The sequence below is a fragment of the Spermophilus citellus genome (assembly GCF_964194105.1).
Source record: "Spermophilus citellus genome assembly, chromosome: 2".
In the NCBI taxonomy this organism is placed as follows: domain Eukaryota; kingdom Metazoa; phylum Chordata; class Mammalia; order Rodentia; family Sciuridae; genus Spermophilus; species Spermophilus citellus.
In genome coordinates, this window is record NC_138183.1 from 3058411 (window position 1) to 3084146 (window position 25736).

The 25736-nt window shown below is 55.5% G+C and overlaps 1 protein-coding gene across 8 annotated transcripts; it reads right to left on the minus strand.

Annotated features, from left to right (window-relative positions):
• WDR5 (WD repeat domain 5) lies at positions 1–25482 on the minus strand. Of its 8 annotated transcripts, none has more exons than XM_081267314.1 (15): positions 18672–18795; positions 17491–17666; positions 16365–16531; positions 15641–15749; positions 15229–15302; positions 14829–14918; positions 14588–14677; positions 14354–14437; positions 10126–10181; positions 6706–6752; positions 4441–4516; positions 3785–3818; positions 3440–3514; positions 2720–2807; positions 1–1917 (listed from the first exon to the last, which is right to left on the minus strand). In XM_081267314.1, exons 3-15 carry the CDS (start codon positions 16443–16445, stop codon positions 1817–1819), a joined length of 1005 nt encoding a protein of 334 aa, XP_081123440.1. In that variant the 5' UTR covers positions 16446–16531; positions 17491–17666; positions 18672–18795; the 3' UTR covers positions 1–1816. The 8 variants fall into 8 exon arrangements, with proteins under 8 accessions (XP_081123440.1, XP_081123438.1, XP_081123439.1 ...); XM_081267312.1 differs by having other exon boundaries at positions 17486–17666; XM_081267313.1 differs by lacking the exons at positions 17491–17666; positions 18672–18795 and adding exons at positions 16786–16893; positions 17205–17237.
• Between the last annotated feature and the right edge of the window lie 254 nt (positions 25483–25736).

Sequence of the window (25736 nt, forward strand, 5' to 3'; positions counted from 1 at the left end):
TTACAAGACATGAAAATCTTTATTTCCAAAAAGAGGTGTATTTTTACATAAATCTACAACAGAATTCAACTGTAGAAAAAATAAACTATATTCAAGAATACAGCGTTGAGCATAGCAAGCTCCTCCTCCACCCAGGAGGGGGCTGTATCCTCAGAAGGCAGGGTGGGCAGGCGCCACTCCCCTCAGGAAGTGCCAGGGGAGCCACAGCACCACAGCCATGAGGCCAGCGGGACCCTCTGGTGACGGTCAAGCAAGTGGCAGTACAGGGCTGCAACCGGCGTTAGAAGCCACCTCTTCCTGCAGCAGTGGGCTTCGTGAACAGATAACCCACGTGCTTACATCTTTCCAGGAGGAGGAGACAGAAACTGCAGGAAGCATCCTTATAGGATTTTTACCTCACCCTGTTTAGCCACTGGAGGATCCCCATGAGCCTGGCTAGGGACAGCTGAGTGACCCCACTGCCCCTCCAGGAAAGCCCCAACTCCCTCTCCCAGGCCTGTCCACCTGGGGCCCTAACAGGGGAGCCAGCCTGTCCTAGCCGAGGCATCTGCAGACCCAAACCTGGCAGGCTTCCCAAGCACCAGCACCAGCTCCACGCACTGCTGTAGTCAGGGCACACAGGTGAGGGGACAAGCCTTCCACCGTGTCCTCACCAACAAGGTCTCACCCAGCAGACCTGGGTCGGAACCCCTGCATCCACCCTGCTCGGGGGTCAAGCTCCCCAGGAGCACAGTGAGGCAGCAGCTGTGACAAACTGCAGCTGAGGTTCCGAGCTAGCTGCCACCTCCCAGACCTGCCAGGTTGCTGCAGAAGCTCCAGCTGGGTGGGGACTGGAAGGGGCAGGCCCACGGGCAGCACCCAGCATCCCTGAGGAGCCCGCAGCAGAAGCCACCAAGAAGGAAGGAGGTCGTGCCTTCAGGGGCAGCCAACCTGCTGGTCCTCAGGCTATCAACAAGGGGATAGGCAACACCTGCCCTCCTCCCTCCCGCACAAATTGGCCTGAGCCCAACCTGTTTACAGCCACTCAGGCGCCTCCTGCCACACAGGCCACTTCAGGGCTTCGCTCCTTGACAATGGAGAGCATCCCCTCCCACTGGCCTTCAGACAGGAGGCAACAGCAGGGGCTGAGACAAAGCCCCTTCCAACCTCCTGTCCTCCTCCAGGGGACGAGCTTCACATCAGAACGCCGTGGACAAGTGTATATAAAATCCCACCTTTTATTACAGCTCGTGTGCAGCTGTGTGAGTGCTGGGTACGAAGGGGAAACTGTCTGCAGCCACCAAGCTGCCAGGCCACCAGCCTCCAACTCCCAAAACACAGGACTTCACACAGGCAACCTTACAGCGCTGCACTTTCCAGGAAGACTTGGAAACGCGCCGGGAACTACAACAGGCAGGGGTCGACGGACAGGCAGGCAGGCAGACAGAGCTGCGGCGTGAGGACACCACATGGCAGGCGAGGGTGGGAGGGGCCGAGAAAGTGGCCCAGGGCCCCAGGAGGGGACTGGTCACAGCGCTCCCACTGGGTAGTAAAATATCAAAAATGTACAGAACAATTACTGGAAAAAACACAACCCATGATAAATTGAACTTCACTCTTGTAATAAAAAATTAAAAATCTGGTTGCCTCTCTGAGCACAACAGACTGGGATCTCCTCCCAGACAGGGCAGAGTTGGCAGAAGTGTCACAGCAACCTCTAGAACCTTCTGGTGGCGTGCACTTCCCCTCGGCCACCTCAGGCCTGAACTGGGCCCCTCTGCCACGTTTCTTGCCCATCAGGGTCAACGTCCCGACAGCCCCTGTGGCACCAGGGCACTTAGCAGTCACTCTTCCACAGTTTAATGGTCTTGTCGTTTTCTAGCGCAGCCGAGGCGATGATGTTCTCTGTCGGGTGACAAGCCGTGGAGATCACAACGTCTGCAAACAGAAAGGGGTCAAGGCCAGCCCCACTGCCCTGCTGGCCTTGGAGGACAAGGCCACACCCTGCCTAGCCAGTGACCACCCAGGAAGGGTTCCAGGACAAGTGCTGGAAGTGCTGCTAGCAGCAGGGGTCGCTCTTCTCTCAAGGTGACCTCTGTGCCTCCCCCCACCACGGAACAGAGCCCAAGCCCCACCAGGATGCTCGGCCACCTTAAGGCAACTGCACACCAGGCAGGGACGTGGGCACCAAGGAGCTGGCACAGCAGGCTGGCACTGTCGGGTGTCTGCAGCCTTACGTAAACCGAGCCCCAAGACTGCCACCTCAGGGAGAAAGCGCAGCACCCCTCAGACTTCCAAAGGAGCGCCACACGCTGCTCCCAGGACCCAAGTGGAAGAGCAGGGACAAGGGCAGCTAGGGGACAGCGGAGGGCACTGAGAATGCACAGGAGCCACCCCCTCAGAGCCAAGGACGTAAGGCGCCTGCTCAGCACACTCTGCTGGAGGTGGGAAGCGCCTCCTCAAAGAGGATGGAGCCTCTAGAAAATGCAACTTGCCACTAGGGGACCATCGCACACCTCAGCCACCTGGGAGTCACAGAGCCAAGTGGACATCTGGCAAAAGGAGGGCAGGTGAGGCCAAGAGCCCTGGGCATGAACCAGGAACCACAAGCCAGACTGACCAGCTCTGAGGCCCAGCGCTACACACCTGGCGGCAGGCCTGGAAAGAGGAGCAGGAAGCAGGGACCACATCCCCAGAGCACGCCTCCCGCCCCTAGGCAGTCACCCCACAGGGGGCCCACCTGTATGCCCCTGCAGCTTCTGGACAATCTCCTTCGTCTGCAAGTTCCAAATGTACACCAGGTTATCTTCAGAGCCAGACACGATCCACTGAGTCACCACAGCCGGGGACAAGAGAAGACAGGCCAGCGCTCAGCATGGGGACAGCTGAACTTCCAGCTACATACCCGGGCGCCATCCTTCCCGTGGCTGCTATGCTCAACCCAAAACACAAAGCTCCCGGTCTCCAGCAGGACTGCCAGTCTCCCTGACCCCTCACCCCAGCCTGAGCTGACACTCAAGAGCTCAATCCCCCAAGGGCCTCCAGGGTGTGAACTGCTCCCTTCAGGCACCACCCTTGGGCTCTGCTGTCCTTCACACTCCGCCCAGAGTCACCATCTACTCTTAGGTACTGGAGAGAGTCAGAGCATGACACCAGAGTCCAGGCCGGGAGGAAAGGCCTGGGAGAGGACAGAGGGCTTAACGCAAGCCACAGTCGCAGCATCCCGACTCCAGGAAGACAATGCTGGCCAGTGACAGCTCGGCCCCTTAGCAAGGCTGGCCCCAGGAGTGAGGTGGGCCCAGCAGCAGGGGAGGAGGTGCCCCTGCACTGCACAGCTGTGACCTGACCCTGTTAGAACACACACCTTGTGGGCTCAGGAAAACTTGAAGGACATGAGCCACCTGTGGGGTGGCAACAGGAAGAGAGGAGGAGGGTGGCAGGCTACTCAAAGGGGACTCACCTTCCCACCAGTCACAGAAAAATTGGCAAAAATGCAGTACTTCTCATTCTTGTGCCCAGTGTACGTCTTCAGGCACTGAAAAGGCAGACGCAGCAGGGTCAGAGCCCAAGTCCCTGCATTCTGGAGAACGCTCAGATCTGAGCACAGTCTGCTGGCTGAACTTGACTCTGGAAATTATTCTAAATACACAGAACCCACACAGCCCAACCCAGGGTCCAACCACAGTCTAAGCTTCAACCTGCAGGCTGGCAGCAAGAAACCCCAGGTCTGTGGGCCCCACAGCCCCTTCTGCTTCGGCTTCCCAGACTGCCGCACTATCGCCGACAACCCCGGGCCGGAGCTCACCTTGCCCTTGCTGTAGTCCCAGAGCTTCAGCGTGCTGCAAGACAGAGAGGGGTGAGGAGCTGCCGCCACGTCACCACAACCGGAGACCACCAGCACCAGGCACAAGGCTGCTGGGATCGGAAGCCCAGCCCACCAGGAAGGGTGCCCAGACGAGGGGGACTCAGATTTACCAAGTCCAGCAACCTGATGGCACGCTGGAGCCAGCAGGAGAACCCCCCACATGAGCAGCTCACAGCCAGACTTCAGTTTCTGGGGGCTGTAGCCCCTCCTTCAGCTGCCAGTCCCAAAAAGGTGGGGCAAGTCCTCAGTTCCAGATCCCACAGACCAAACCCAGGGTAGTGAGATTCACCCTGAGCCCAGGGAGGGTGCAGACCATGGAAAACACCCAGCCAGTGGGCCATGCCAAGCATGCACGCAGGGGAGACCTCTATCCAGTCTGCACGCAGGGGAGACTCTATCCAATCTGGGTAAACCAGGTGCTCAGGAGCCAAGGGGCAGCTCAGGGGCAGAGCGCCTGTCCCGCCTGCAGCTCCAGGCACAGGCTAGACCAGCTACAGCCCAGCCACACTAGGTCTGGACCATGCCAAGCACAAGGAGCCTGCAGAGCTCCATGCTGGTGGGAGACACCCTGCCCCTGACACAAATCAAGCACTTACTTGTCCAGAGTGGCAGCCAGGATGTATTTGCCATTTGGAGAGAACTTCACAAAGGACACCGGGGGGTTATCATCATCTGTGCCAAAAACAGGCAGGCCGACTCACACATAGAGCAGGACAGCCTGCCCAACGGCTGCTCCCCGTCACCAAGTGTGACAACCGTGTGAGGCTGCTGCCACCAGTGCAGCACCACCACCCTTGGGAGCCCTGAAGAGCCACCAGCACCCATTCCCCATCCCAGGGCAGCCTTGTAGTGTGTTCTCGAGGCCTGGCATCCTGGACCCAAGGGCCCTCAGATGCCAGGACTTGAGGGACAAAGTGCCTGAGGGGCCTCCTCAGTTGGAGGACAGGCACTGGCTGCCCCACACAGACTGAGGTTCGCCAGTCCCTGAGGGGGCCGGGAGACCTCCTCAGGGGAAGCTGGGCTGGGGCCATGGCGATGCCTTCCTCTGGTGTGGCTCAGGGCCCAGCCTCTGTGACCCCCAGCTCTGCTCCTCATGCCCTGGTTTTAAAACTCAACGCAGGGCCTGCAAAGGCAGGGGCCACCCGTCTCCGCTAAGGACACGTCGAGGTCCACTTCAGGAACGTTAGGATGCACATTCTCCCAGGGGGACCAAGGCGTCTACCCTTTCCCGGGTAAGAAGGGGAGGTGCTCCTGGGAAGGGACTGTCCAGCCTGCCAGGGTCCCCATGCCCCGTGCCCCAAGCACACGGCATTACCACCAGGGGTCTGCCAGGGCCTCCGCTCGCTGGGGCTGGTCACCCACACTGAAAAGGCACACGAGGCAGTGTGAAGCTCGGCCCGCTGGCTCACCTGTGCAAATGGCGTCCGGTGCTTAAACCCAAGCCACTTTAACCAGCAGGACACCGGACACACCAGCTGCCTGGCCATTTGGGCCCCAGCAATCTAGCTCACTAGGCAGAGGAGAGACGGCCACCCCGCCACTTCCGCCCCCACCCTGCCCTGTCTCTCAGGCCTTCTTCTAGTCCACGCCAGGCCCAAGTCCCGGCCCAAGTCCTGGCCCTGCCACTTGCAGTCTCCGTCCCACAGCTTAATCAGCCACAGGTCAAAACTACTACAAAAACAAAAATATTCCAGAAAATCTCAAAGGTGAGACTTGAATTTGCTGTGAGACTAGCACTGCCTGGTCCCTGTGGATGAGGGGACTCAGCGCACACAGACCCTGCTCCGGGCACCTGCCAGCCTTGCACTCTGGCCAGCGTGGAGCCCCGTGCTGCAAGTCCGCCTTGTGACCACTGTTTCTGCTGCACACAGGAGCAATCTAGAGATGAGAATGTGTGAGGGCCCTACTCTAGCCACGCCTTTTTACATAGGGGACCAAGCTCCTGAGGAGTCTGGTATTCATGGGAGGTCCTCAAACCAAACCCCCAGAGACAGAGCAATGGCTGCACTTGTTGTATGGCTTCAGAACAGTTACTTGACTTCTCTCTGCCTACAGTACCTGCTCTGTGACAAGCAGATACCCCTGAGGGCAGCTTACTGTGAGGACAACAGTGTGGTAACAGGAGCACGTAGATATCATGTGTAGCACCTCCCTGGTCTCTGTGCACCAGGACGGGTCCTGGCAGCAGAGCTGGGCATGCACCAGGAGACAAGCTGACAGACACGGTTATGAGTCTGCTGTGGGTGGCAATAAGATGGGCTTCCAGAGCAGGAAGGCATAAAGGCCACTGTCCAGGTACACTGTCCCCCACTCATGGGGCCCCACCAAGAGCTTCAGGACCATGACTAGCCCGAAGACAGCTTCCCAAGTGGACACACTGAGGGGAGGCCTGTGGGGTGACCACCACCCAGCTTCCTCACTGCTGTCCCTTCTGCATCCTAGGCTGAAGTTGCAATTCTCCAGGCCTGCAGAGACTGGGCCCTGAACACCAACCTTCCAGGGAACACCCTTCCAGCCACAGGCTTCCACCTGCCCCACCCCGCCATGCCAGGTCCTCCCCTTCCCTCATCCCTAAGAAGCCCTCAGGCCTCAGCAGCACCCAAACAGGAGAGCACACTTCCCCAGAGAGGCAGCAGCCAGGAGCAGAGCACAGATACTTGAGGACACAGCGGAGCAGCCCTGAGCAAGACCAGACAACACAGGCCAAGGGGCCCCAGACTGGCCTGAGAGAAGACAGCAGCAAGTTTCACAAAAGGAACAAGAGAGCTCGACAGGAAGTAGGTGCTAGTAGGAGATGGACACAGTGAAGATGAAGAGCGCAGGCCCAGCCCCACCCTGCCCCACCCCTATGGCACACTCACCAATGAGTGTCTTCAGGCACTGGCCCGAGGCGGTGTCCCAGATGCGGCTTCAAAGCAAGAACAAAACCATATGAGAAGGCCAGCTGCCACCACTGGCTCTGGGACCAGCCCCACTGCACTCACAACCTGGGCAGCTGCTCTCCTATGTTCTAGACACTGACTGGGCAGCATGCCTGTGATCACAGGAGGCCTCCACGGCCCAGGGACTGGGCTAGGCTCTTCTGCAGAAGGCAGCCAAGTCCGAGGGTGTGGTGCAGGGCTCACCAGCAGGTCTAGACTCCACAGACCCCCAACACACAGGCAGGCAGGGCAGGACAGACCCTTGTAAAAAGGAGGCTGGTGCCATTTCCTAGCAACCCCATTAGTTCAGTAACAGGAAAACAGGAGTCATGCCAGGTTCTGACGTCACGCCCGTCTCAGGGTTCCTGTGACCTCTGCCAACATGCACACTGGAAGCATGCCCCATCGTGCATTCTCAGCACCCACACTCCCAGAGATGCTGGGTGGGGGTGCTGGCTGAACGTGGGAACTTGCTAACCATAACACGTGCACAGGTCATCTCCCAGTGTAAGTCCCCCAGTCCCCAGGCTGGGCCATACTCCTTGTACCCCAAGGCGACAACGCCCCAGGCTACTCTGATATGGCCTCTTCTCCCCAGCCTTAGGAGGGACCCCACAGCACTGGGATCCCCAAACAAGACCACCTGTGTGCTTAGGAGGCCACCTCAGCTCCGAGAACCCACTGAGTCGGCAGCAGCCCTCCTGCCCTGCAGCCTCACCCCTTTACCTAGCCGCAGCAAGAACTTGGGGGGATTCTCTAAGGCAACCGTTTCACACTGCAGAGGCTCAGGGCAGTGCTGCCAGTCCCACCCTGCACCAGACAGGTGTCCTCCATCAGATGCCTGTTCTCTGAGGTCCTGGTCTCTGATGAGCACACTCCTGAACAGCTCCATGCTGTGCTGCTCTCACACCAGAGCACCCCATCTTCTAGCTGGTGACTCCCAGCAGACAGGAGAACAGTCCCTGGCCCAGTGTACAGCACAGACCGTGGCAGCAGGGCTGGGACTCACAGCCCAGCTGCGAAGCCTGGGTCCTGCCTGTCACTGGCCAGCTGAGGGACAACTGGCAAGTGTTATGCCAGCTCAGTTTCCAAGCACAAAGTAGGGATGACAAGAACCAAGGAAGGACCCTCAAAAGGGGGTAAATGGGTAAATGTGGGCAAAGCACCTTAGCAGTGCTTAATTTTAAATTTTAAGGACATGTAAATATCTCTCTATGAGGAGACAGAGCCCCATCTAACCTCACCCAACTGTTCTCCTGTCACACTAACTAGAAGAGCTGAGGGTGTCAAGTGAGGGAGACGGCCAGGCACACTTTGCTCCTGGCTCAGGCCAGGGGTTTACCTGTCACCACACACTACAAGGTTTTCCAGATTCCACAAATGACCACAGTGGCGTCTCCCACTACAGGTGTCCACAAGGAGGGCTGCCAGATCTGCTCAGGCACCTATCTCTACTGGTAATGACAAGGAGGCTGGCGCCTTCAGTGTTGGGGAGCCAGCTCTCGGGTGTCTGCCACCCCCTCCGTCATCACCCTGTGAGTCCCCTGGCTGGGCAGGTGTGGTGCACCGTGTGGGGCACGCTCAGATTCAGCCTGCTGGTTCTCCTTGGCATTCGGGCATCAGTGCTCATGAGGGAACAGCCCTCGGGCTCTGGGCAGGAAGGGTATGCAAGACCCCAAAGATGGACTAGATTAGGAAGCTCCTCTTTCTAGTGTGGGAAAGTTTAGATAACCTTAAAAGTGTGTTATTTATTGAACTCAGGTATAAAATCATGAGGACCAAGGACACCTTTAGATCTTCAACCACGTTCTCCAGCTCTTCAGTGGTGATGGACCACCTAGCTCCAGATTCCTCACCCGTTCCAAAAGCAAGGCTCACCAACCTGTACAGCCCACCCTCCCTGAACTTGTGATCTCCCTTTGTATTTTAAGTCTTGCTCATTTTTGCTTTTTTGGCCTTAACAAATACATCTTAGCCTGGCACAGTGGCCACACCTGTAATCCCAGTGACTCAGAAGGCTGAGGCAGGAGGATCACAAAGTTTGAGACCAGCCTCAGCAACTTAGCAAGTCCCTGAGCAACTTAGTAAGAACCCATCTCTAAGTGAAAAAAAAAAAAAAAAAGCTGGGGATGTGGCTCAGTGGTTAAGCCCCCGGGTTCAATCCATGGTACCCCTTGCCAAAAAAAAAAAAAAAAAAAAGTGCTTAAAAAAAAGAAAATACCCATTTCCTCTTTGCAGCACACAATACAGTCTATGCACAGCAAACTGCAGCTAAAGGTGTCCACCAGATCTACCAAGTCCCAAGTCCTCCTCCTATGAGTTACAGGATACATTAAAAGCACTCACAGGCCTGCGGTATGACCCAGTGGCAGAGTGCTTGCCTAGCATACACGATGCCTGAATTCAATCACCAGCACCACAAAACATAAAAATTTTAAAAACGTAAACATCAAAAGATTTTTAAGTCGTACTGGATGTGGTGGTGCATGCCTGAAATCCCAACAACTTAGGAGGCTGAAGCAGGAGGATCATAAGTTCAAGACTGGCCTGTGGAACTTTTTGAGATTCTGTCTCAAAAAATAAGAAGGGCTGGGAACAGGGCTCAGTGGTAGAACACCCTGGCTTAGATTGCCAACACTGGGGAAAAAAGAAAACCAGTCATATTCTCCTCCCGTTTCTGGATTTTATCACCATGCTCCGGCTGCCGTGCTTCTGGGCTCTTTCTCACTGGCCCTGCTGCTGGTTCTGACCGCCCTCTGCCACATGCTTACAGACCCTGCTCCCCTCTGTGGTTCACGCCTTCCCACCGACATGGCCAGGCATGCTCTTTGTCCCTCTGTGCTACAGGTGGACGCTCTGCCAGCACTCCTCCCTCACTTCCCACTGTCAAGTTCTGCCAGTATCAGTGGTCCCTCCTTCTCCCACCACTCAGCCAGGTCCCCAGCCAGGACTCATCGGAGGCTTCCCGCCTGGGCTCGTACCTGCCCCAGGGGTCTTCCCATCTCCTCCAACCCTGAGCATCTACCTCCTCCAGGTCAGTATAACACACCCAGGGGACTTGGCTGGGACACCCCCTGCCAGGTTAATGGCACCAGAGAGTCGTCTCGAGCTAGGTCAGCCCCTCTCCACAAGCTATGCAGGACACACTCGCAGCTCTTGGCCACCACTCCCCCAGCAGTCCTGGCTGGTCTCCCTCCCTAGCTCCTCCCCCACCTGCACTGAAACTGCAGCCCACTGGGATGTGCTTCTGGAAGATGAACATGTGTCCCTTTCTGTAACTGCACCCCAGAGCCAGAAAGCTCAAGAGCAGGCCCTGAATGAGCACCTGTTGATTACATGAAATAAGATCCTCTCACTCACCAGAGACCATCGTAGCTACTTGAAACTATCAAGGATCCATCACGATTAAAATGGACCTAAGAATTAAAGAACAGGAGGAAAACAGAAATTATTCCAAGTCATCCGCATACCACTCCTCTCCCCAGCACCCTCCACCCAGGACTCACGACAGGGTGACACAGGCCTCACCACTCCTAGGTACCCAGACATACACAGCCAATCAGGAGCAACCAGTTCAGCGATGCCCCACCTGCCCTGTCCAGCACAGTCAGTGACAGAGGACTGAGCCCTAGCACGAAGCCAAACCACCCCACAGGATTCAAGCCAAACCACAAAGGCCCACAGGACTCTAGAGGGGCAGCTTCCAGGCCTGTCTATCTGTCCTGCTGGGGACAGCCTGACAGGGCAAATACAGCCGAACCTAATTTCCCTGACTCAACAGAAAGGAAAGGCAAAAGGTAGGAATTCCAGTCCCTCTCCTTCATACACCTGTGCCTGCCCACCAGAGCCACCAAGAAGCTGAGCCCCAGACACCTATCTGACTGCTGATCCCAGGCTGGGAACTGGAGAGCCCACACGAGCTCTCAGCTGGACAGAAGGGATCCAGGTGGTTCCACACCCGCCTCAAGAAGAGGTTGAGTTCCGCACATGCCACTGGCCCAAGCCGACCTCCAATGACGAACAGCTCTCTTCATCTAAAGGTCTTAAAGGTCCAGCCTTGCTCCCCAGAGAGGGGAACGAGGTCATTTACCTTCCTTTTCTCCTGGAGGGGTACTAGGACTAAAGCTCTGGCCTTGCACTTGCTATACAAGTGTTCCACCATGGAGCAACATCCCAGGACAGCACTTTCTAATAGAAAGGACACTGCACCCAACAACAGTCCTCCTCTTCAATGACTCATTTCAGCTCTTAAATTCTCCTTTCCAAGTAAGCCTTAGTGGAAATAAACGGAACCACAATGCCAAGAGTTAATTCCCACAATGCTGGGCGCGGTGGCCATGCCTACAGTCCCAGCAGCTCAGGAAGCTGAGGCAGGAGGATCGTGAGTTTAGAACCAGTCTCAGCAAAAGGAGGCACTAAGCAACTCAGTGAGACCTTGTGTCTAAATAAAATAGAAAATAGGGCTGTGGATGTGGCTCAGTGGTTGAGTGCTTGAATTCAATCCCCAGGACCAAAAAAAGAGAAAGAAAGAAAGCACAAGTTTCAATCATTTTTGGTGAAAACTTGGGCAGACACGACCCAGAACAAGCCTTGCTCCATGCTTTGAGGGACACATTTCCTTTGTAAGTCAAGCCACAGGGAATCCCCGGGTGTCACGATGCAGGGACAGGGCTGGGTTGTGTGCTCCCCCACCTGGGCACTGAAGAGTTCAGCAGACTCTGACCTGGAGCTGCCCCATGTAGCCACAGTCTTGTCCCTCACCCACCAGAGGCCTGCAGCACCTGGCTGTGACAACCAGGTCTCCAGACATAGCCAAGACCACATTCAGCAGGGGCTCCTGGAAGACTGCTACCACACAGGGCAGCACCTGGACCCATCGCTGAATCCTGACTCCGGGGCTGTGACAGGCCCAAAAACATGCCTTTCAAATACACTCAGGAGGTACTGCTGCTGGCCAAGGGGGCTCACCCAGGGGACATCAGCTAGACTCCATGGGGGCACCACAAGCCACAGTAGTAGCGAGGTCCCTCACAGCTCCAGTCCACAGAACAGGTGAAACTGGTAGGCTCATTCACCCTAAGATGCCGTTCAGCATGTAGACTAATAAAAAGCATGAAAAAGTAGTTGACACTTCTCCACTGTGCTGCCTCTGTACCTTGCACTCACAGCACTACCCCTGCTTGACACCACGTGAGACTGTGGCCTCACCTGGACAGAGCAGCTCTGAGCTTCCTGACAGTCATCACTGCTTCTACCGGCCCACACGGAGCTGCTCCTGCAGCACCAGGTCCTTAACCAAACATCTGGGGGCTGTCCCTAAAGTTCTCCCCAACTAACTACAACCCGTCTGCCCACACTCAGCCCTTGCCTTAAACACACAAAACAGCCTGAGGATTTTGAGCATTTTCTCGTTGACGGCACTCTGCTCCATGGCAATGAGCCAACACAGGCCCAAACTCATAAGCACAGTTCATGCTCCACTTACCTACCTACTGGCAAAAGTGGCCCATTCAACGTGGCTTTTCCACTCAACAGACATTTAGTTCAAGGTAACACAGTCCACACCACAGACTGGGAGAAAGAGGTACACCAGCGAGGCAGAGGTCACAGGGGGACCAAGTGCCACCTCAGATGAACTGCCAGGAAGACCTCTGAGCAGGGGAAACACGGCTACAGCCAGGCAGCGCCCAGGGGAATGGACAGAAAGACCAGCGTGTGGGATGTGGGCAAGGCTCAGCAGAGCAGCAGGGCAGACAAGGTGGAGGGGGGCAGAGAAGCCAGCCAAGCACCCACAGCCCAGCATCCAGCTCAAGATATGCCTGCTCAGCTGTCCCACAAGTGCCAACGCAGTACAAACCGGTCACTCCTATAGATACAAGCAAGGTCACCAAAGGCATCCGTCAAGGTATGTGGCCTCCCATGTTGGCCCACAGATACACACAACCAGAACACCCAAGGGACCTTATGAAGCAACAGACATCACCACTGTCATCTAAAAACAGAACAGCAGCAAGGAAGGCTGAAGACGCACACAAAGCAGAAGCCCAGGCACCAAGGACACCAGCTCTTGTCACCAGCTGGGGCAGAGCTCAGGAGACTCCTCACCTGCCTGCCTTTCTACTAAGTGTGCACACACAACCTTTGCAGGAAACCCATGGAGGACAGCCCCGCAGCCCTCACCACTGGGAGCTCCCAAGCCCCTGCTTCCTTGGGGACACTGTTTCCTGGCTCACTCACAAGCCCATGTGAAAGCCAGTTCTACCGGGGTCTCAGATGCTGGGGGGCAGGGGCTGACAACAAGGCTGAGCCAGTCCTGTGCGCACTGTTGCCTGCATACCTCTCATAGCAGAGTGCCCTATGCGCTAGCAGCGGCTCTGGGCCAGCAAGGGCCAGGTAGCCTGTCTGTCTGCTATGTGGTCTTAGCTGGGCAAAAGCCTTCCAAGGCCAAAAATGCTTAAAATCCTATACCACCAGGACTTCAAAGAGTGAGCAGCTCCATCAGGCACAGAGATGCAAACCTGTAATCTCTGCTACTCAGAAGGCTGCAGTAGGAGGATCACAAGTTTGAGAGGCCAACCTATGTAATTCAGTGAGTCCCTGTCCCAGAATACGAAAACTAAAAAAATGACTGGGGCTGTGGCTTGTTTAGCACTGGTGAGGCCCTGGGTTCAGTTCTCAGCACCAAGAAAAAGAAAAGTGAGCCACTCGTGCTGGCTAAAACAAACCACATGCCTGATCCTTCTGCAATCCTTCCATCCACAGTGTGGCTACAAAACCACCTGGGGCTCTTGTTAACACAGAGACCTTCGAGCACCTTGTCTGTGGGGTGCTGGGATGGAACCTAGGGTCTCATGAATGTCCAGAAAGCACTCAGCCAGAGCTTCACCCAGCCTTGGGCCACTCTTTTTTTAAATGTGTTTTTTCTTTGTTGGGTGTGAGGGTACCAGGGATTGAACTCAGGGGTACTCAACCACTGAGACACATCCCAGTCCTATTTTGTATTCTATTTAGAGACAGGGTCTCACTGAGTTGCTTAGCACCTTGCTTTTTTGCTGAGGCTGGCCTTGAACTCACAATCCTCCTGCCTCAGCTCCTGAGCCACTGGGATTACAAGCGTGTGCCACTGGCTTGGGCCACTCTCTTAAACAATAGTTTGTTACATTCTATAGAGTATGACTCCTGTCCGTTTGTTCTGCACACTGGGATGGTGCGTGTGCAATGGCAGGACACAGACCCCATGCCCTTGCCACCAGGGGTCCCCATGGTTCTCTCCATGACTGGGCAGGCCCCGCCACCCATCAGCTCCCCACACACAGAACTCACCTAACTGTGGTCACCCAGCCTGACACAGAGCTCCCTCTTCTCCTACACCCTTCCAGGCATAGCCTATGGGAGTCAGTTCTGGGGGAAAACCCCTGAAAGCCATGGCCACTGGCCTCCCAGCCTTCAAGGGGTCCTGGGGTGTTCCTCACAGGCACCCACTCCCTCTCCTCCACAGCACACAGGCCTAAAAGGTCTCAGCCCCAGAGGCTGCACACCAGCAGAAGTGTGCCAGGTGAAGCCACATGCACCCATCAAGGGGACTTACAGCTGAGACTGGATCTGAATGAGCCGGCAGAGTCTTGAGGCACTTCCCCGTCTTCACATCCCATATCCTCACACTTTCATCAAACTGAAGACAAGAGAGGCGACTGAAATGACTATGGGAAGGAAGGGCGATGACAGAGGCCCCAGAACCCAGACCTGCCTGTCCCATGCTGGACATGGGCACAGGACACAGCACACCCACAGCGTCTCCCAGAGGAGAGAGCAGCGCACTTACAGACCCTGAGACGATGAGATTGGACTGTGGGTTGAAGTTGCAGCAGAAGACGTAGTTACTGTGCCCCTTCAGCGTTTTCAGACACTTGCCCTACAACACAGCAGGATGAGACCACGTGGCTCCCAGGGGCTGTCTCCCCAGACACCAGCGATGACTGTGAGCAACCGCCATCCCGTTCCACCTGTCCTGGCCCCTTCCCCTCCTCAGCCACCTCCGCCCACAGAGGACCAATGACACTCACCGAGCTCACATCCCAGATCTTCAAGGTTTTATCATCAGAGGCAGAAACGAGGAGATTGGAATCTGATGACCAGGCTACGTCCGATATTCCCTTGAGGAGAAAAACACAGTAACCATCCTCTAGGACAAAACACCACTGGCCAGCAAAAGGCCAAAGTCCCCACACTCATCATTCCCCCTGGGGAAATCCTCTGGCCAGTGTTAGCCACAGGAAGACACACTCTGGCCCAGAGGAGATGGCAGAGAGCCCAGAGAAAGTGGCTCTGCTGGCCTCAGAGACAGACAGGCGCACACCTGTGGAGCTGAACGGCTGGAGAGCAGCAGCAGGCAATCACACGCTGAGGGCATTAAGCTGTACCTCCCTCCCAAGAGCACCAGAGCCACCTGCTCCCCACACCTACCAGCTTGTGACCAGAGATGGTCTTCTCAAACTTCCCGTCATAGGCTCCCCAAATTTTAATAAGTTTATCAGCAGCTGAAAGAAATGAAAAGGAGCTGATGCTCAGGGTAGGAATATAGTTGTCCAGTTACCCAAAGGCCAGAGCCTGAGCTGTCCCACAACCTAAGCCCCTGCCAACCAGCTCAGATCACTCAGGGACCCGAAGGCACAGTCACAAGTAGAAGGGGCAAGCCCCCCCAACTCTACCCCTTCACTGCAGAAAGGTAACTGGCACAATTTCAACAAGCAGTGATTCTTCAGTTTCAGAGAAGGAACATGCCATTTACCACAAGCCCCTGGGAAGCACACCCACCCCACTCTTATCTGTGATTCAGACCACCATCCCATTATCTGAGGTGCTCCATGATACGCACATGAGCTTGCCAGCCACTCTCCATTGGGGCTGAACTTCACGGAGGACACAGCTTTTGTGTGGCCGGCCAGGGTGAATTTCAGAGCATAGTTTGGTTTAACAGGTGTGGGCTGTTGGAGAGAGTGCAGCTAAAGTGAGCCTAAGGAACCACACTGCCTGGTCACTGCCTGGACTCCCACAGTGAGACACCAAGTGCCCACCAACCACCCAACATCATCCTTCATGTTGACCAGGTCTAAGTCTCAGCCCATTACATCCCCGTCAAAGCCCTGATTCTGCTGCACTCCCCCCTCAGCACAGCAACTCCACCATTCCAGATACATGTCTGAGGTCCCTTGGGGCCCTGCCCTGTCCTCAACACCAGGCATGGCCACCAAGTCCACACAGTTCCAGCATGCCCAGGCCTCCCAGAGGGCGTCTGAAGGCCCTGCTTCCTGTGCCTGGGGAGGGGGTCTGCAGAACAGATGGAACATGGGGCTGGATGGGATGATTACTCAGAGATGTTTTCTGGGTACCACAGATTTACAATCAGAACCAACCCCCCACCATTGCCCCCTAGGTGACAGATGTGGGAATCCTTGACACTGCACACAGTAGGCAGTCATTACAATAAGTGGCCGATGAATAAAAGTGGCTTCTCACAAAGGAGCTTATCTGAGTAGAGGAGGCTAGACAATTGGCTTGCAATAACCTCCCAGAGACCCCAAGGAGCCCCAGGAGCACACCTTGCTCTGTGTAGCGGATGAGGAGGGGGTGGGCTGGGCTCTTGCAGCCTCTGTCTCGGGCTTCTTCTCCTCCGTGGCCATTGCTCTGAAGCCCACGTGGCAGGAAACCTCTGGTGGAGAGTCACAAGGGAATAGCCTATCTGCTAAGCAAACCCTTTAATGGAGGCCTAAAAACAAATCATTTTTTAGAAAATTAATTTCCAGGACTGGGGGTGTAGCTCACTATCATGCACAAGGCCCTGGGTTCTATCTACATACTATCCCCCTCCCAATTAATTTCCAGGAGAAAGGATAAGAAAGAGAAAAACCTGACCATATTGAGACCTGCCGTGAAAGAAGCTGTTCCAAACTGGAGAATGTAACTATTACCCTAACTCCCACCACCACTTCTCAGTTGGCACCAAGATATTCCTGCTCTCACCTCTTCTGTGATCCTAAGACACAGAGCAGGGCTTCCTATTACGCTATCCAGGCATCTGCAGAAATGCAGCACAAAGCATGCAAACAAAACACACGGGATTCCAGGAGCCTTTGACACATCAAAAAGAAAAAAAGAAAAGAAAGGTTTCGTGACAGAAACCAACCTGTCAAATGTCAGGACACTGAGCTTCAGGGTGCACAAGCCTGGGAGCACATCCAAACCATAAAATGAAGCCTAGGGGATGCAATCATGTTAACAGCTCTGTGTGAACACACAGGAGTACGAAGCCAGTGGTCAGCACCTATGGGTGGGCCTCGCTGCTCCCTGCACAGACTGCAGATGCAAGGCTGCCTTCCGAACACCAACATTCACAGGACCCCAAGCCCATGCAGTACTACTGAAAAACCGCAAGAATATACCAGAGTGGGCTCTTCCCCAAGAGTTTCCACATCCTGCCCTCGGAGAAGCAGCCTAGGGTGCAGCTTGGGCATCCTGCATTAAGACTCACACTGCAGAGGGAAAAAAACTGCAGCTCAATCCAGCTTCAGCTTAACAATCTCAGTCCAAAACCAATGACTGTTTCCTCTAACATGACAGACCTGAATACACCTCATGAAGGTGCTATCCAACCAGGGACGCATCGTTAAAAGAGAAGCCACAGACATGCTTGCAAATGCCACTGGTTGGACTGATACTCAGCTCTACCATTCGAAAATGAGTCTGCACACGGTAAATTCTAGCTTGGAGCTTCAGACTGAAGTCTTGCACAGGCCCATGTAACACTAAGGCGAAACAGGCCATCAAAAGGAGCATGTCTGGTCTTCAAAGGGAGAGAAATTACAACTCCACCGCACAGGACACTGGTGTAGCCACGCTGTCACCTGCAACAGAGTCACCTGCAACAGAGTCCACCCAGAGATGGATAGTGCTGTGCCTAAAGCCCAGGGGCAGGGTGGGCGTGGGGGTTCTGCAGACCTCTCTGGGGACAAAGCACTGGTAAATGCCAGCTGCTTGCTACTTATCCTCGATACAACCTAGACACTCTGATGTAACCCCAAGGCCACCATCCATCTCCTTTGTGGGTTGGGCAGGCATCAGAGAGACAGGAACCAAGGAGACCCAAACAAAGCTGAGAGCGGAGAAGACCTGAGCCCTGCGCCAACCCCGGTGAACCACACCAGCACAACACAAGGGGCTGTGGCGCTGGGTCTGGACCACTGGGGAGTGGGGGCTGCGGAAGCAGTTCCTTCTCCCCTAAAGCAGCGTTCACCTGGAGGTAGGCAGGCGGCCCCTGGTGAGGAACAACACAGGATGGTCTTACAAGAAACCTTCAGGAGAGCAAAACACTTAACATGTAAGAAAACCAGCTCCCACTGCACCGAGTGGGGTCCAGGGCCACCTTCCCTGAACGCCCGGGTTCTAGGAAGTGCTGAGGCAGCAGGCCAAGGGTCGGGGGCTGGGCCTTGGGGAAAGAGCGCAAGAAAGGTGACCTGGGTGGCCCCCGTCCGCGCGCATCAGGCCCCGCGCCCCGGCGGGGCAGTCGGCCGCTCCCGGGGCTCCCCCCCTCGCAGGCTGCGGGCTCGGCTCGGACCCGGCGCGCGGCTGGGAGGGTACCGCAGCCGCGCTCAAACCTGCGCGAAGGTGGCGGGGCTGCGCGCCTCTGCCGCGGGGACCGCAGACGCCGCGAGCGGGGTGCGCTCCGCCTCAGCCCGCGGCCGGGGTCCCTCCGGGCGACGCGGGAGGCGCACGCGGGACACTGAGGGCGGGCGGGCTCCGGGGTCGGCGGCAGGAATCACGCGGCGGCGGCGGACCGAGGCCCCGGACACGTGCGGCGGTCCTGCGGGAGCCCGCCCGCTCCGCCATCTCTGGCTCGCGCCGCCTCTTACCTGCCGGCCGCGGCGGGACGGACGGGCGGGCGGGCGTCGCGGCAGCCGCCGCCTGGCGCGAGCGCGGACGAGCTGGACGCGGTGGGGCGCGGGCGGCGGGCGGCGGCGCGCGTGCGCGGGGGGCGGGGCGGCGGGGTGGGGCGACGGGCGGCAGCGAGGGCCATAAAGCCTTGGAGGGCGCACCGCCTTAAAGGAGCCGCGTACGACCCGCGTTTTCTACCGGAAGCGTTAGCTCAAGCTTGGCGGATGTGGGCCATTCGCCTGTTCCTTCTAGGAACACGCTGGAGCGTGTTGCTGGGTCTGTTGCGCCGGTACGGCCCGGGCCGGCGCCCCAGGACCGGCGTCCGCGCCTGGTCCCTCGAGGGCCCACGCCTGACCCCTGCAGGGCAGCGCTCCTGGGCCGCCCCAGCCAGGTGGCCTCCCTGTCCGCCCGCTCAAACTCGGACTTATTCGGGAGAGAGGGCTGGTTCAGAGAGCTGTGCACCCGGGTCCGGGCAGGCTGGGAGAGTGGCACCTGTGGAGAAGGAGCGGGGGCTACCTGAGGGTAGGAGGGGCGGGGTGACACGTGCAGTTGCCGAACCGGCCCTCCATCACCTAGACTAGCTTTTAAAGCCTCTGGCACCTTGTAACTACCCCTTAGATGGCGCCAGATGACTGCGGTCAAAGGGGGAAGGTGACCAGAATTCCTGCTCCTGGCACCCAGAGAAGTGTACGTGAATTCCCGGTCCCTTTTGTGAGCCTGCAGGCTGCTCTGCTGTGGGTGGGTGGTGGCACAGCCTTCTCTCCTGGCGTCCTCCTCTGCCTCCCTTTACAAATGAGGAAGGTGACACCCAGAGAGGAGGCCACCGGGGCGGGAGGAGAGCCTAAGCTGGTCTTCTGCAGCCTCATGGGTCTTCAAATCTTAGGGTGGCATGACCCCACAGCCCCAAGGCTCAACACAGGCCTAGGTAGGGTACTCTACAGCCTTCTGTCTTCCAGTTAAAAGAGCACCAGGCACGCCTGTAATTCCTGCAGAGGAGGCTGAGGCTGGGAATCCCAAGTTCAAAGCCAGCTTCAGAAATTTAGCAAAACTCTGTCTCAAAATAAAACCTAAAAAGGGCTGGCTCAGTGGTTAAGTGCCCATGGGTTCTACCTCTGGTACAAAAAAAAAGTGAGGGCTGGGGTTGTGGCTCAAGTGGTAGAGCACTTGCCTAACATGTGCAAGGCACTGGGTTTTTTCCTCAGCACCACACAAAAATAAAAAAGGTATTATGTCCAATTACAACTAAAAAACAAAAGATTTTTTTTAAAAAAAAGCGTGCCAAATGACACAGGAACTGTTAAAGCTCCATCCTTGTCCCCATGCCAATCCAATAACAAAGACATGGTTTTGAGGAAAAGAAGTTCTATTGCTTTCTAGAAAAAGCACAGAGAACTCCTGTCCCAGAGGCTGTGATTCTGCCCATCAAGGGGAGCAGGAGGCTTTTAAGGAGATGATTCAAAAGCATGTGTTCTCTGTTGGAGCTGTAATTCACTTGTTAACTTGGGAGATAGTCATTTCTGAGATCTTCTGGAACCATCCCCAAAGTCTGAATTACTTTGTTCCTGTGGTGTGTATGTATGTGCTCAAGGACAGGTAACTCTGCCTAGGATGGATTGCTAATCCTGCTTCCCCCTGAGATTAGGGAGAAGGAGCAATTAATTAGGGAGTATCGGGGAGAGAAAAGGAAAGAATGTGAGGATGGTCTTGGGCCTGAGCCTAAGCAAGTCCATTTTAAAAACTCCAGTTTGAAACCTGCAGTCTCACCACACTTGCCTAACAGAGCCCTCTATATGGCTCCCCGGCACAAACAAGTCACTTCTCCCCGCCCTGATAAACTCAGAGAGAAGGCTCTGGAAAGCTGGCCTCCTCAGATAAGAGGGAAAGACCTGATAAAAAGTAAAGGTGAGGGCTGGGGATGTGGCTCAAGTGGTAGCGCGCTCGCCTGGCGTGCGTGCGGCCCGGGTTCGATCCTCAGCACCACATACCAACAAAGATGTTGTGTCCACCGAGAACTAAGAAAAAATAAATAAATATTAAAAATTCTCTCTCTCTCTCTCTCTCTCTCTCTCTCTCTCTCTCTCTCTCTCTCTCTCTCTCTGTGTCCCCCACTCTCTCTTAAAAAAAAAAAAAAAAAAAAAGTAAAGGTGAAAAGCTCAGGGTGGGGACCACCAGGCCAGATGCTTTAACCCCAGGGTAAATGATGTCCCTGAGAAATCTGGTGGTAGCTGATAAGGATTGAAAAGGGGTCAAAAGCCCAAAAATTTAGTATAGATAATAGAGTAAATGAACAGATATTCAGCCGCCGAAACTGACGCCCACAAGCTGGAGAGCCTGATGAGGACCTGGACTGACGTCCCATCACCTGTCATTGTTTGCTGATCCTCTGCCTGGTCCTCACCCTCTCCAACTCTACAGCCATATCTTGACCCTGGTGAGAGCCGTAACTTCTCCCTAGGACCCCCTCCTCAGCCAGCCGCCTGCTCCGTCCCAGGAGAAGCCTGCCTTGGTTCCTGACCTGATCACTGCTATCTGAGTGAGTGGGCATCTGTGGACTTAGAGCCTAAGGCTTGAGACTTTAGACCTGGCACTTGAGCTTAATATGCAGAAGGAATGTCTGTCATTAGCCTGTCATGATTAAGTGTGTTTGCAGGCTTAGAATTAATTAATCTAGGATTGTTTGCTGTGAATTAATTACTCTAGGATTCTTTGCTGTGGATTGATTATGTCTATTGCAGGGCCCAGCATTAAGGATTGCCGTTTTCTTGAGTAAGAACCTACAGAGTGAAATTGTATTGAGCGAGTTGAGTGAATAAAGCCTTGACTAGGGCAGAAGCGCGTGGACATTCTTTATTTCTGCCCCTGGACTGCATATGTCACACCTTTTGCCAACTGCAACAAAGAAACATGTCCGTTAAGAGTAAGTTGCAATGGCAGAGCAGCAAGTGGACCTCTGTTACAGGAACCTCTACCAAAATACCAGGCCAGAGGGTGGGCGGTTGCTATAGCTACAGGAGCCCAGAGAAGCAGTTAGTCTGAAATCCCCTCCCTTAAAGGAAACAGAGACAGCTCCCTGTGGGTCTGTGTGCCCAGGAGGCCTGCTGCTCCCTTGGGCCAGGTGCCCTGGAGCACAAGGCAGTGACTGTGGCAGGGGAGGAAGCCACATCCCATGAAGAATGGCTTCTCTGTCTCTCTCCACCCACCTGCCTGGACCAGACAGGGACTGGGCAACCCTCCACCTCTCTCAGAAGGCTTTCAAATCCTTCCATATTCGGCCCCACCCTAGCCCCAACTCAGGCCTGGTCTTTTCCAAACCACTCCAGAGGAACTTCTAAAACCCCAGCTCTGATTTGTCACTCCCCTGTTGAAGACTCAGAATGGGCTTCCTATGTCCTCCAATCCATAGGGACATGCTCAGACTCCCCCTCCCCCTCCACTCCAGCCCTCCGCACTGTACACTTCAGGTCCGACCCAATCAAATCCAAAATACTTTCCAACAATTCCAGAGGCTGAGGCAGGAGGATCGCAAGTTCAAGGCCAGCCTCAGCAATTCAGCAAGGCCCAAAGCAACTTAGCAAGACCCTGTGTCAAAATAAAGAATAAAGGGCTGGGAATGTGGCTCAGGCAGTAGCGCGCTCGCCTGGCATGCATGCGGCCCGGGTTCGATCCTCAGCACCACATACCAACAAAGATGTTGTGTCCGCCGAGAACTAAAAAATAAAATATTAAAAATCCTCTCTCTCTCTCCTCTCTCACTCTCTCTTTAAAAAAATAAAAATAAAAATAAAGAATAAAAAGACTGGGGACATGGCTCAGTGTTAAGTGTCCCTGGGTTCCATCTCCAGTACCAAAATACAAAAACTTAGTGGCCCTTAGGGGTTCTTATGGATTGGTGGGTGGATGGGGGAGGACTAGATAGATTTGAGATAGGAATCTGGGGACACATCAAAGGAAGAGATACAGAGTCTCAAGGAAAACACGCATGAACCATTGAAATGCAGAAAGCACCCTTGATGGTTTCAACTCCTGTGCCACCTACCCATCCCCTTGGCCCATGCCCTGGTCTGCAATGAAGAAACTTGAGGGCAATGGGCAGGCCCAGGAAAACAGGCATGAGAGTGTGTAGCTCCGCCCCGGCTCCCCCTGTAGTCCAGCCCCAAGCAACCACCCCTCTATAAATACTAACACCCCACACCAATGGGCGACTCTTCCTCTGGATATGGTCCACATTCTCCATTGACTGTATTTTCCCTACTCACCCCAAAACTCTCGAGATCACCCACATTCTCCTGGAATGTGTCTCCACTTTCCTAAATAAGCCTGTCCGTGCCTTTGACTAGCGCATGCTGAAATCCTTTTCCCTCAAGTGCGCCAAGAACCCTACTGGTCCTGCGTTCCCCCTTCTCTCCAGGAACTCCCAGGCCTGTCTCTGGAGACAACTCTTCTCTGAGGACATCTGTGGGTCATGGGATGAGATACGTTGGTGGATGAGTGGATGAATGGGTGGATGGTTGAATGGTGGATGGGTGTGTACTCAACTTTTTCTATTGTGACAAATATCTGAGAAAAACAACTTAAAGGACGAAAGATTTATTTTGGCTCATGGTTTCAGCCCATGGTGGGCTGGCTCCATGACTTTGGGCCTGAGAGTGGGCAGAATATCCTGGTGGAAGGGCAGCAGAAGGCTTTCTGTTCACAGCAGCCAGGAAGCAGAGACAGAGGACAAGATCACCCTCCCAGGCCCCACATCTGCAGTTCTGACCACCTTTCAGCTGTCTGTTCAGTTATCAATGGGTTAACCCATCAATGATGTCAGAACCCTCATGATCCATCACTGCCCCCAAAGTGCTATCTTTGAATATTGCTGCTTTGGCAACCAAACCCTAAATACATGAATCTTGGGGGCACATTTCAGATTCAGACCCTAACAATGGACAATGGATGGTGGTGGATGCATAAATGGATGGATGGGCAGGTAGGTAGTCTATGGAAGGAAGGTGAGCGGGTATATAAACGAATGATAAGTGCTAAGGTTGAAGAAGAGAGGACCCCATGAACAGGAGGAGGGTGTCTCTGAAGTAGGAAAGCTGAAATTTAAAGTATCACCTTCCTTAGGGCTTAAAGCTTTTGGAAAACCACATTTTACCCAGGAGCATCTCCTGGGTAACAGTGGACTCCCCATCTCAAGACATCATGTGCGGGCAGTGGAGAGAGCCAACCCCAGGGGGGAAGGTGTAAGGTCAGGCAGTGTCGACCAAAATGAGGCAAAACAATTTTTTTTTCTACTGGGGATTGAACTCAGGGGCACTCAACTACTGAGCCACATCCCAGCTCTATTTTGTATATTTTTTTTTAGAGATGGGGGTCTCACTGGGTAGCTTAGCGCCTTGCTTTTGCTGAGGTTGGTTTTGAACTTGCAATCCTCCTGCCTCAGCCTCCCAAGTCTCTGGAATTACAGGCATGCACCACCACGCCCAGTTAGGGGGCAGATTTAAAAAGGTTGCTTAATGGAGATTTTGCTCTTGGGCGGGACCCTCAGACCAACAGGGTAAGACGAGGGTCTGAGCAAAAGTGCTCCGGGGCTGGACCGGACTGAAATTTTTATTGGGCTTAGGGCAGGAAGGGAGGGCTAGGCATAGGAAAAGGGGTTTTAGAGTCCCTTGTCCTACAGGGCGTTGGGGGAATTGGGGGGGACACCCCCCAAGATCCAGAGCTGGCCAGGAGACCCCGCTGATTCGCCAGCGGTTCTGTCAGCGCCTGATTGGTGTTTCTCTTGCACGGGTTGCTTGTGCTTTGTTCCTCAGCCACCTCCATCGACCTAACAGAAAGTGATGGTGCCCTGCAGCAGGACAGGTGCTGGCTCTTAAATGGCCAGCCCAGCCAGAGCTGGCGGTGGGTAAGAGGTGGATTCTGATGGCAGTTGACCAGGGAGTGTCTGGAAGTCAAGGGACCTGGAGGGATGCCCAGGGCCCGGGGTTCTGCTCACCAGATTTCCAGGTTGGATGGCCTGCCACCACTGGGCCACTGTTCAAGGTCCAGGAGCTGCTGACACTGCCAAAGACCCTGGGGCTCCCAGCCAGCCCAGGTAGGTGGGGTTGGTGTAAATCCCCCACCCCCATAACTCTGCCAGGATAGCCTTTGGGGGATTCACGCTAGTCCTCTGGTCCCTGGGCCCTCTCTCCTGTTCCTGCACCTTCATGGTGGTCATCAGGACAGGCCCTGGGTCTCAAGGGCCTTCAACTGACAGCTTCTCCTAACCGGGACCAGGCCTTGGTAGTCGCCCTCTGCTGGCCCGTTTCCCAGGTGCAGAGGAGCAGGTTGGACAGGAGGAGCCAGTCCTGCCCCGCCTGAGGACGGGTCGGTGGCATCTGCCCAGCGCCTGTTCTCTGCCTCTACAGCCTGGCCAGGTGACCTTCCAGGCCTTTTCCACATCCCTTCCGCCCCCTTTCACCCTGCAGCCTGCTCCCTGCATCAGGACCCCTCTCCGGGCCTATCTAGGTGGCCCCTCCAGGTTAGCCCCAAAAGTGAGTACGATCCCGGGTGCCGGACACCCTCCGGGTTTCAGAACAGAAAGTCCGGCCCCGTGCAGCCCCGGTCTCCTGACATCGCAGGATACTTGGTCACGTGGGCTGCCCCACCTCGAGGCACCACTGTCCCTGCTGGCATTCGGGGTCGCTCACCGTCCCTGTCCTTCACTACTGACAGCAGCTACAGCGCTCGCTGGGGTCACACGCACACCGGCGCCACCTCCTCCTGCGCAGCCCCGGGGGCTGCTGCGTCCCGGGGCCCGACCTCGGGGCGGACGCAGGCCGAGGTCTCTGCGTGGGCTCGCTGCGCCGGCAGGTGGCGCTACGACTCAGCCACCGCGCCCGGAAGCGGCAGGGACGGCGCGGTCCCGGCGCGGCGGGCAGGTCCCCGGCAGGAATGCCTGGAATGCAGCCCTCCAGCGCGGGCCGCACCTGGCGCCGCCGGCCGGCCCGCCCACCTCCGGGGCCGAGGGGCTGTCCCTGTGTGCAGAGGCCCCAAAGGCCTCTCTCAAAGGCCAT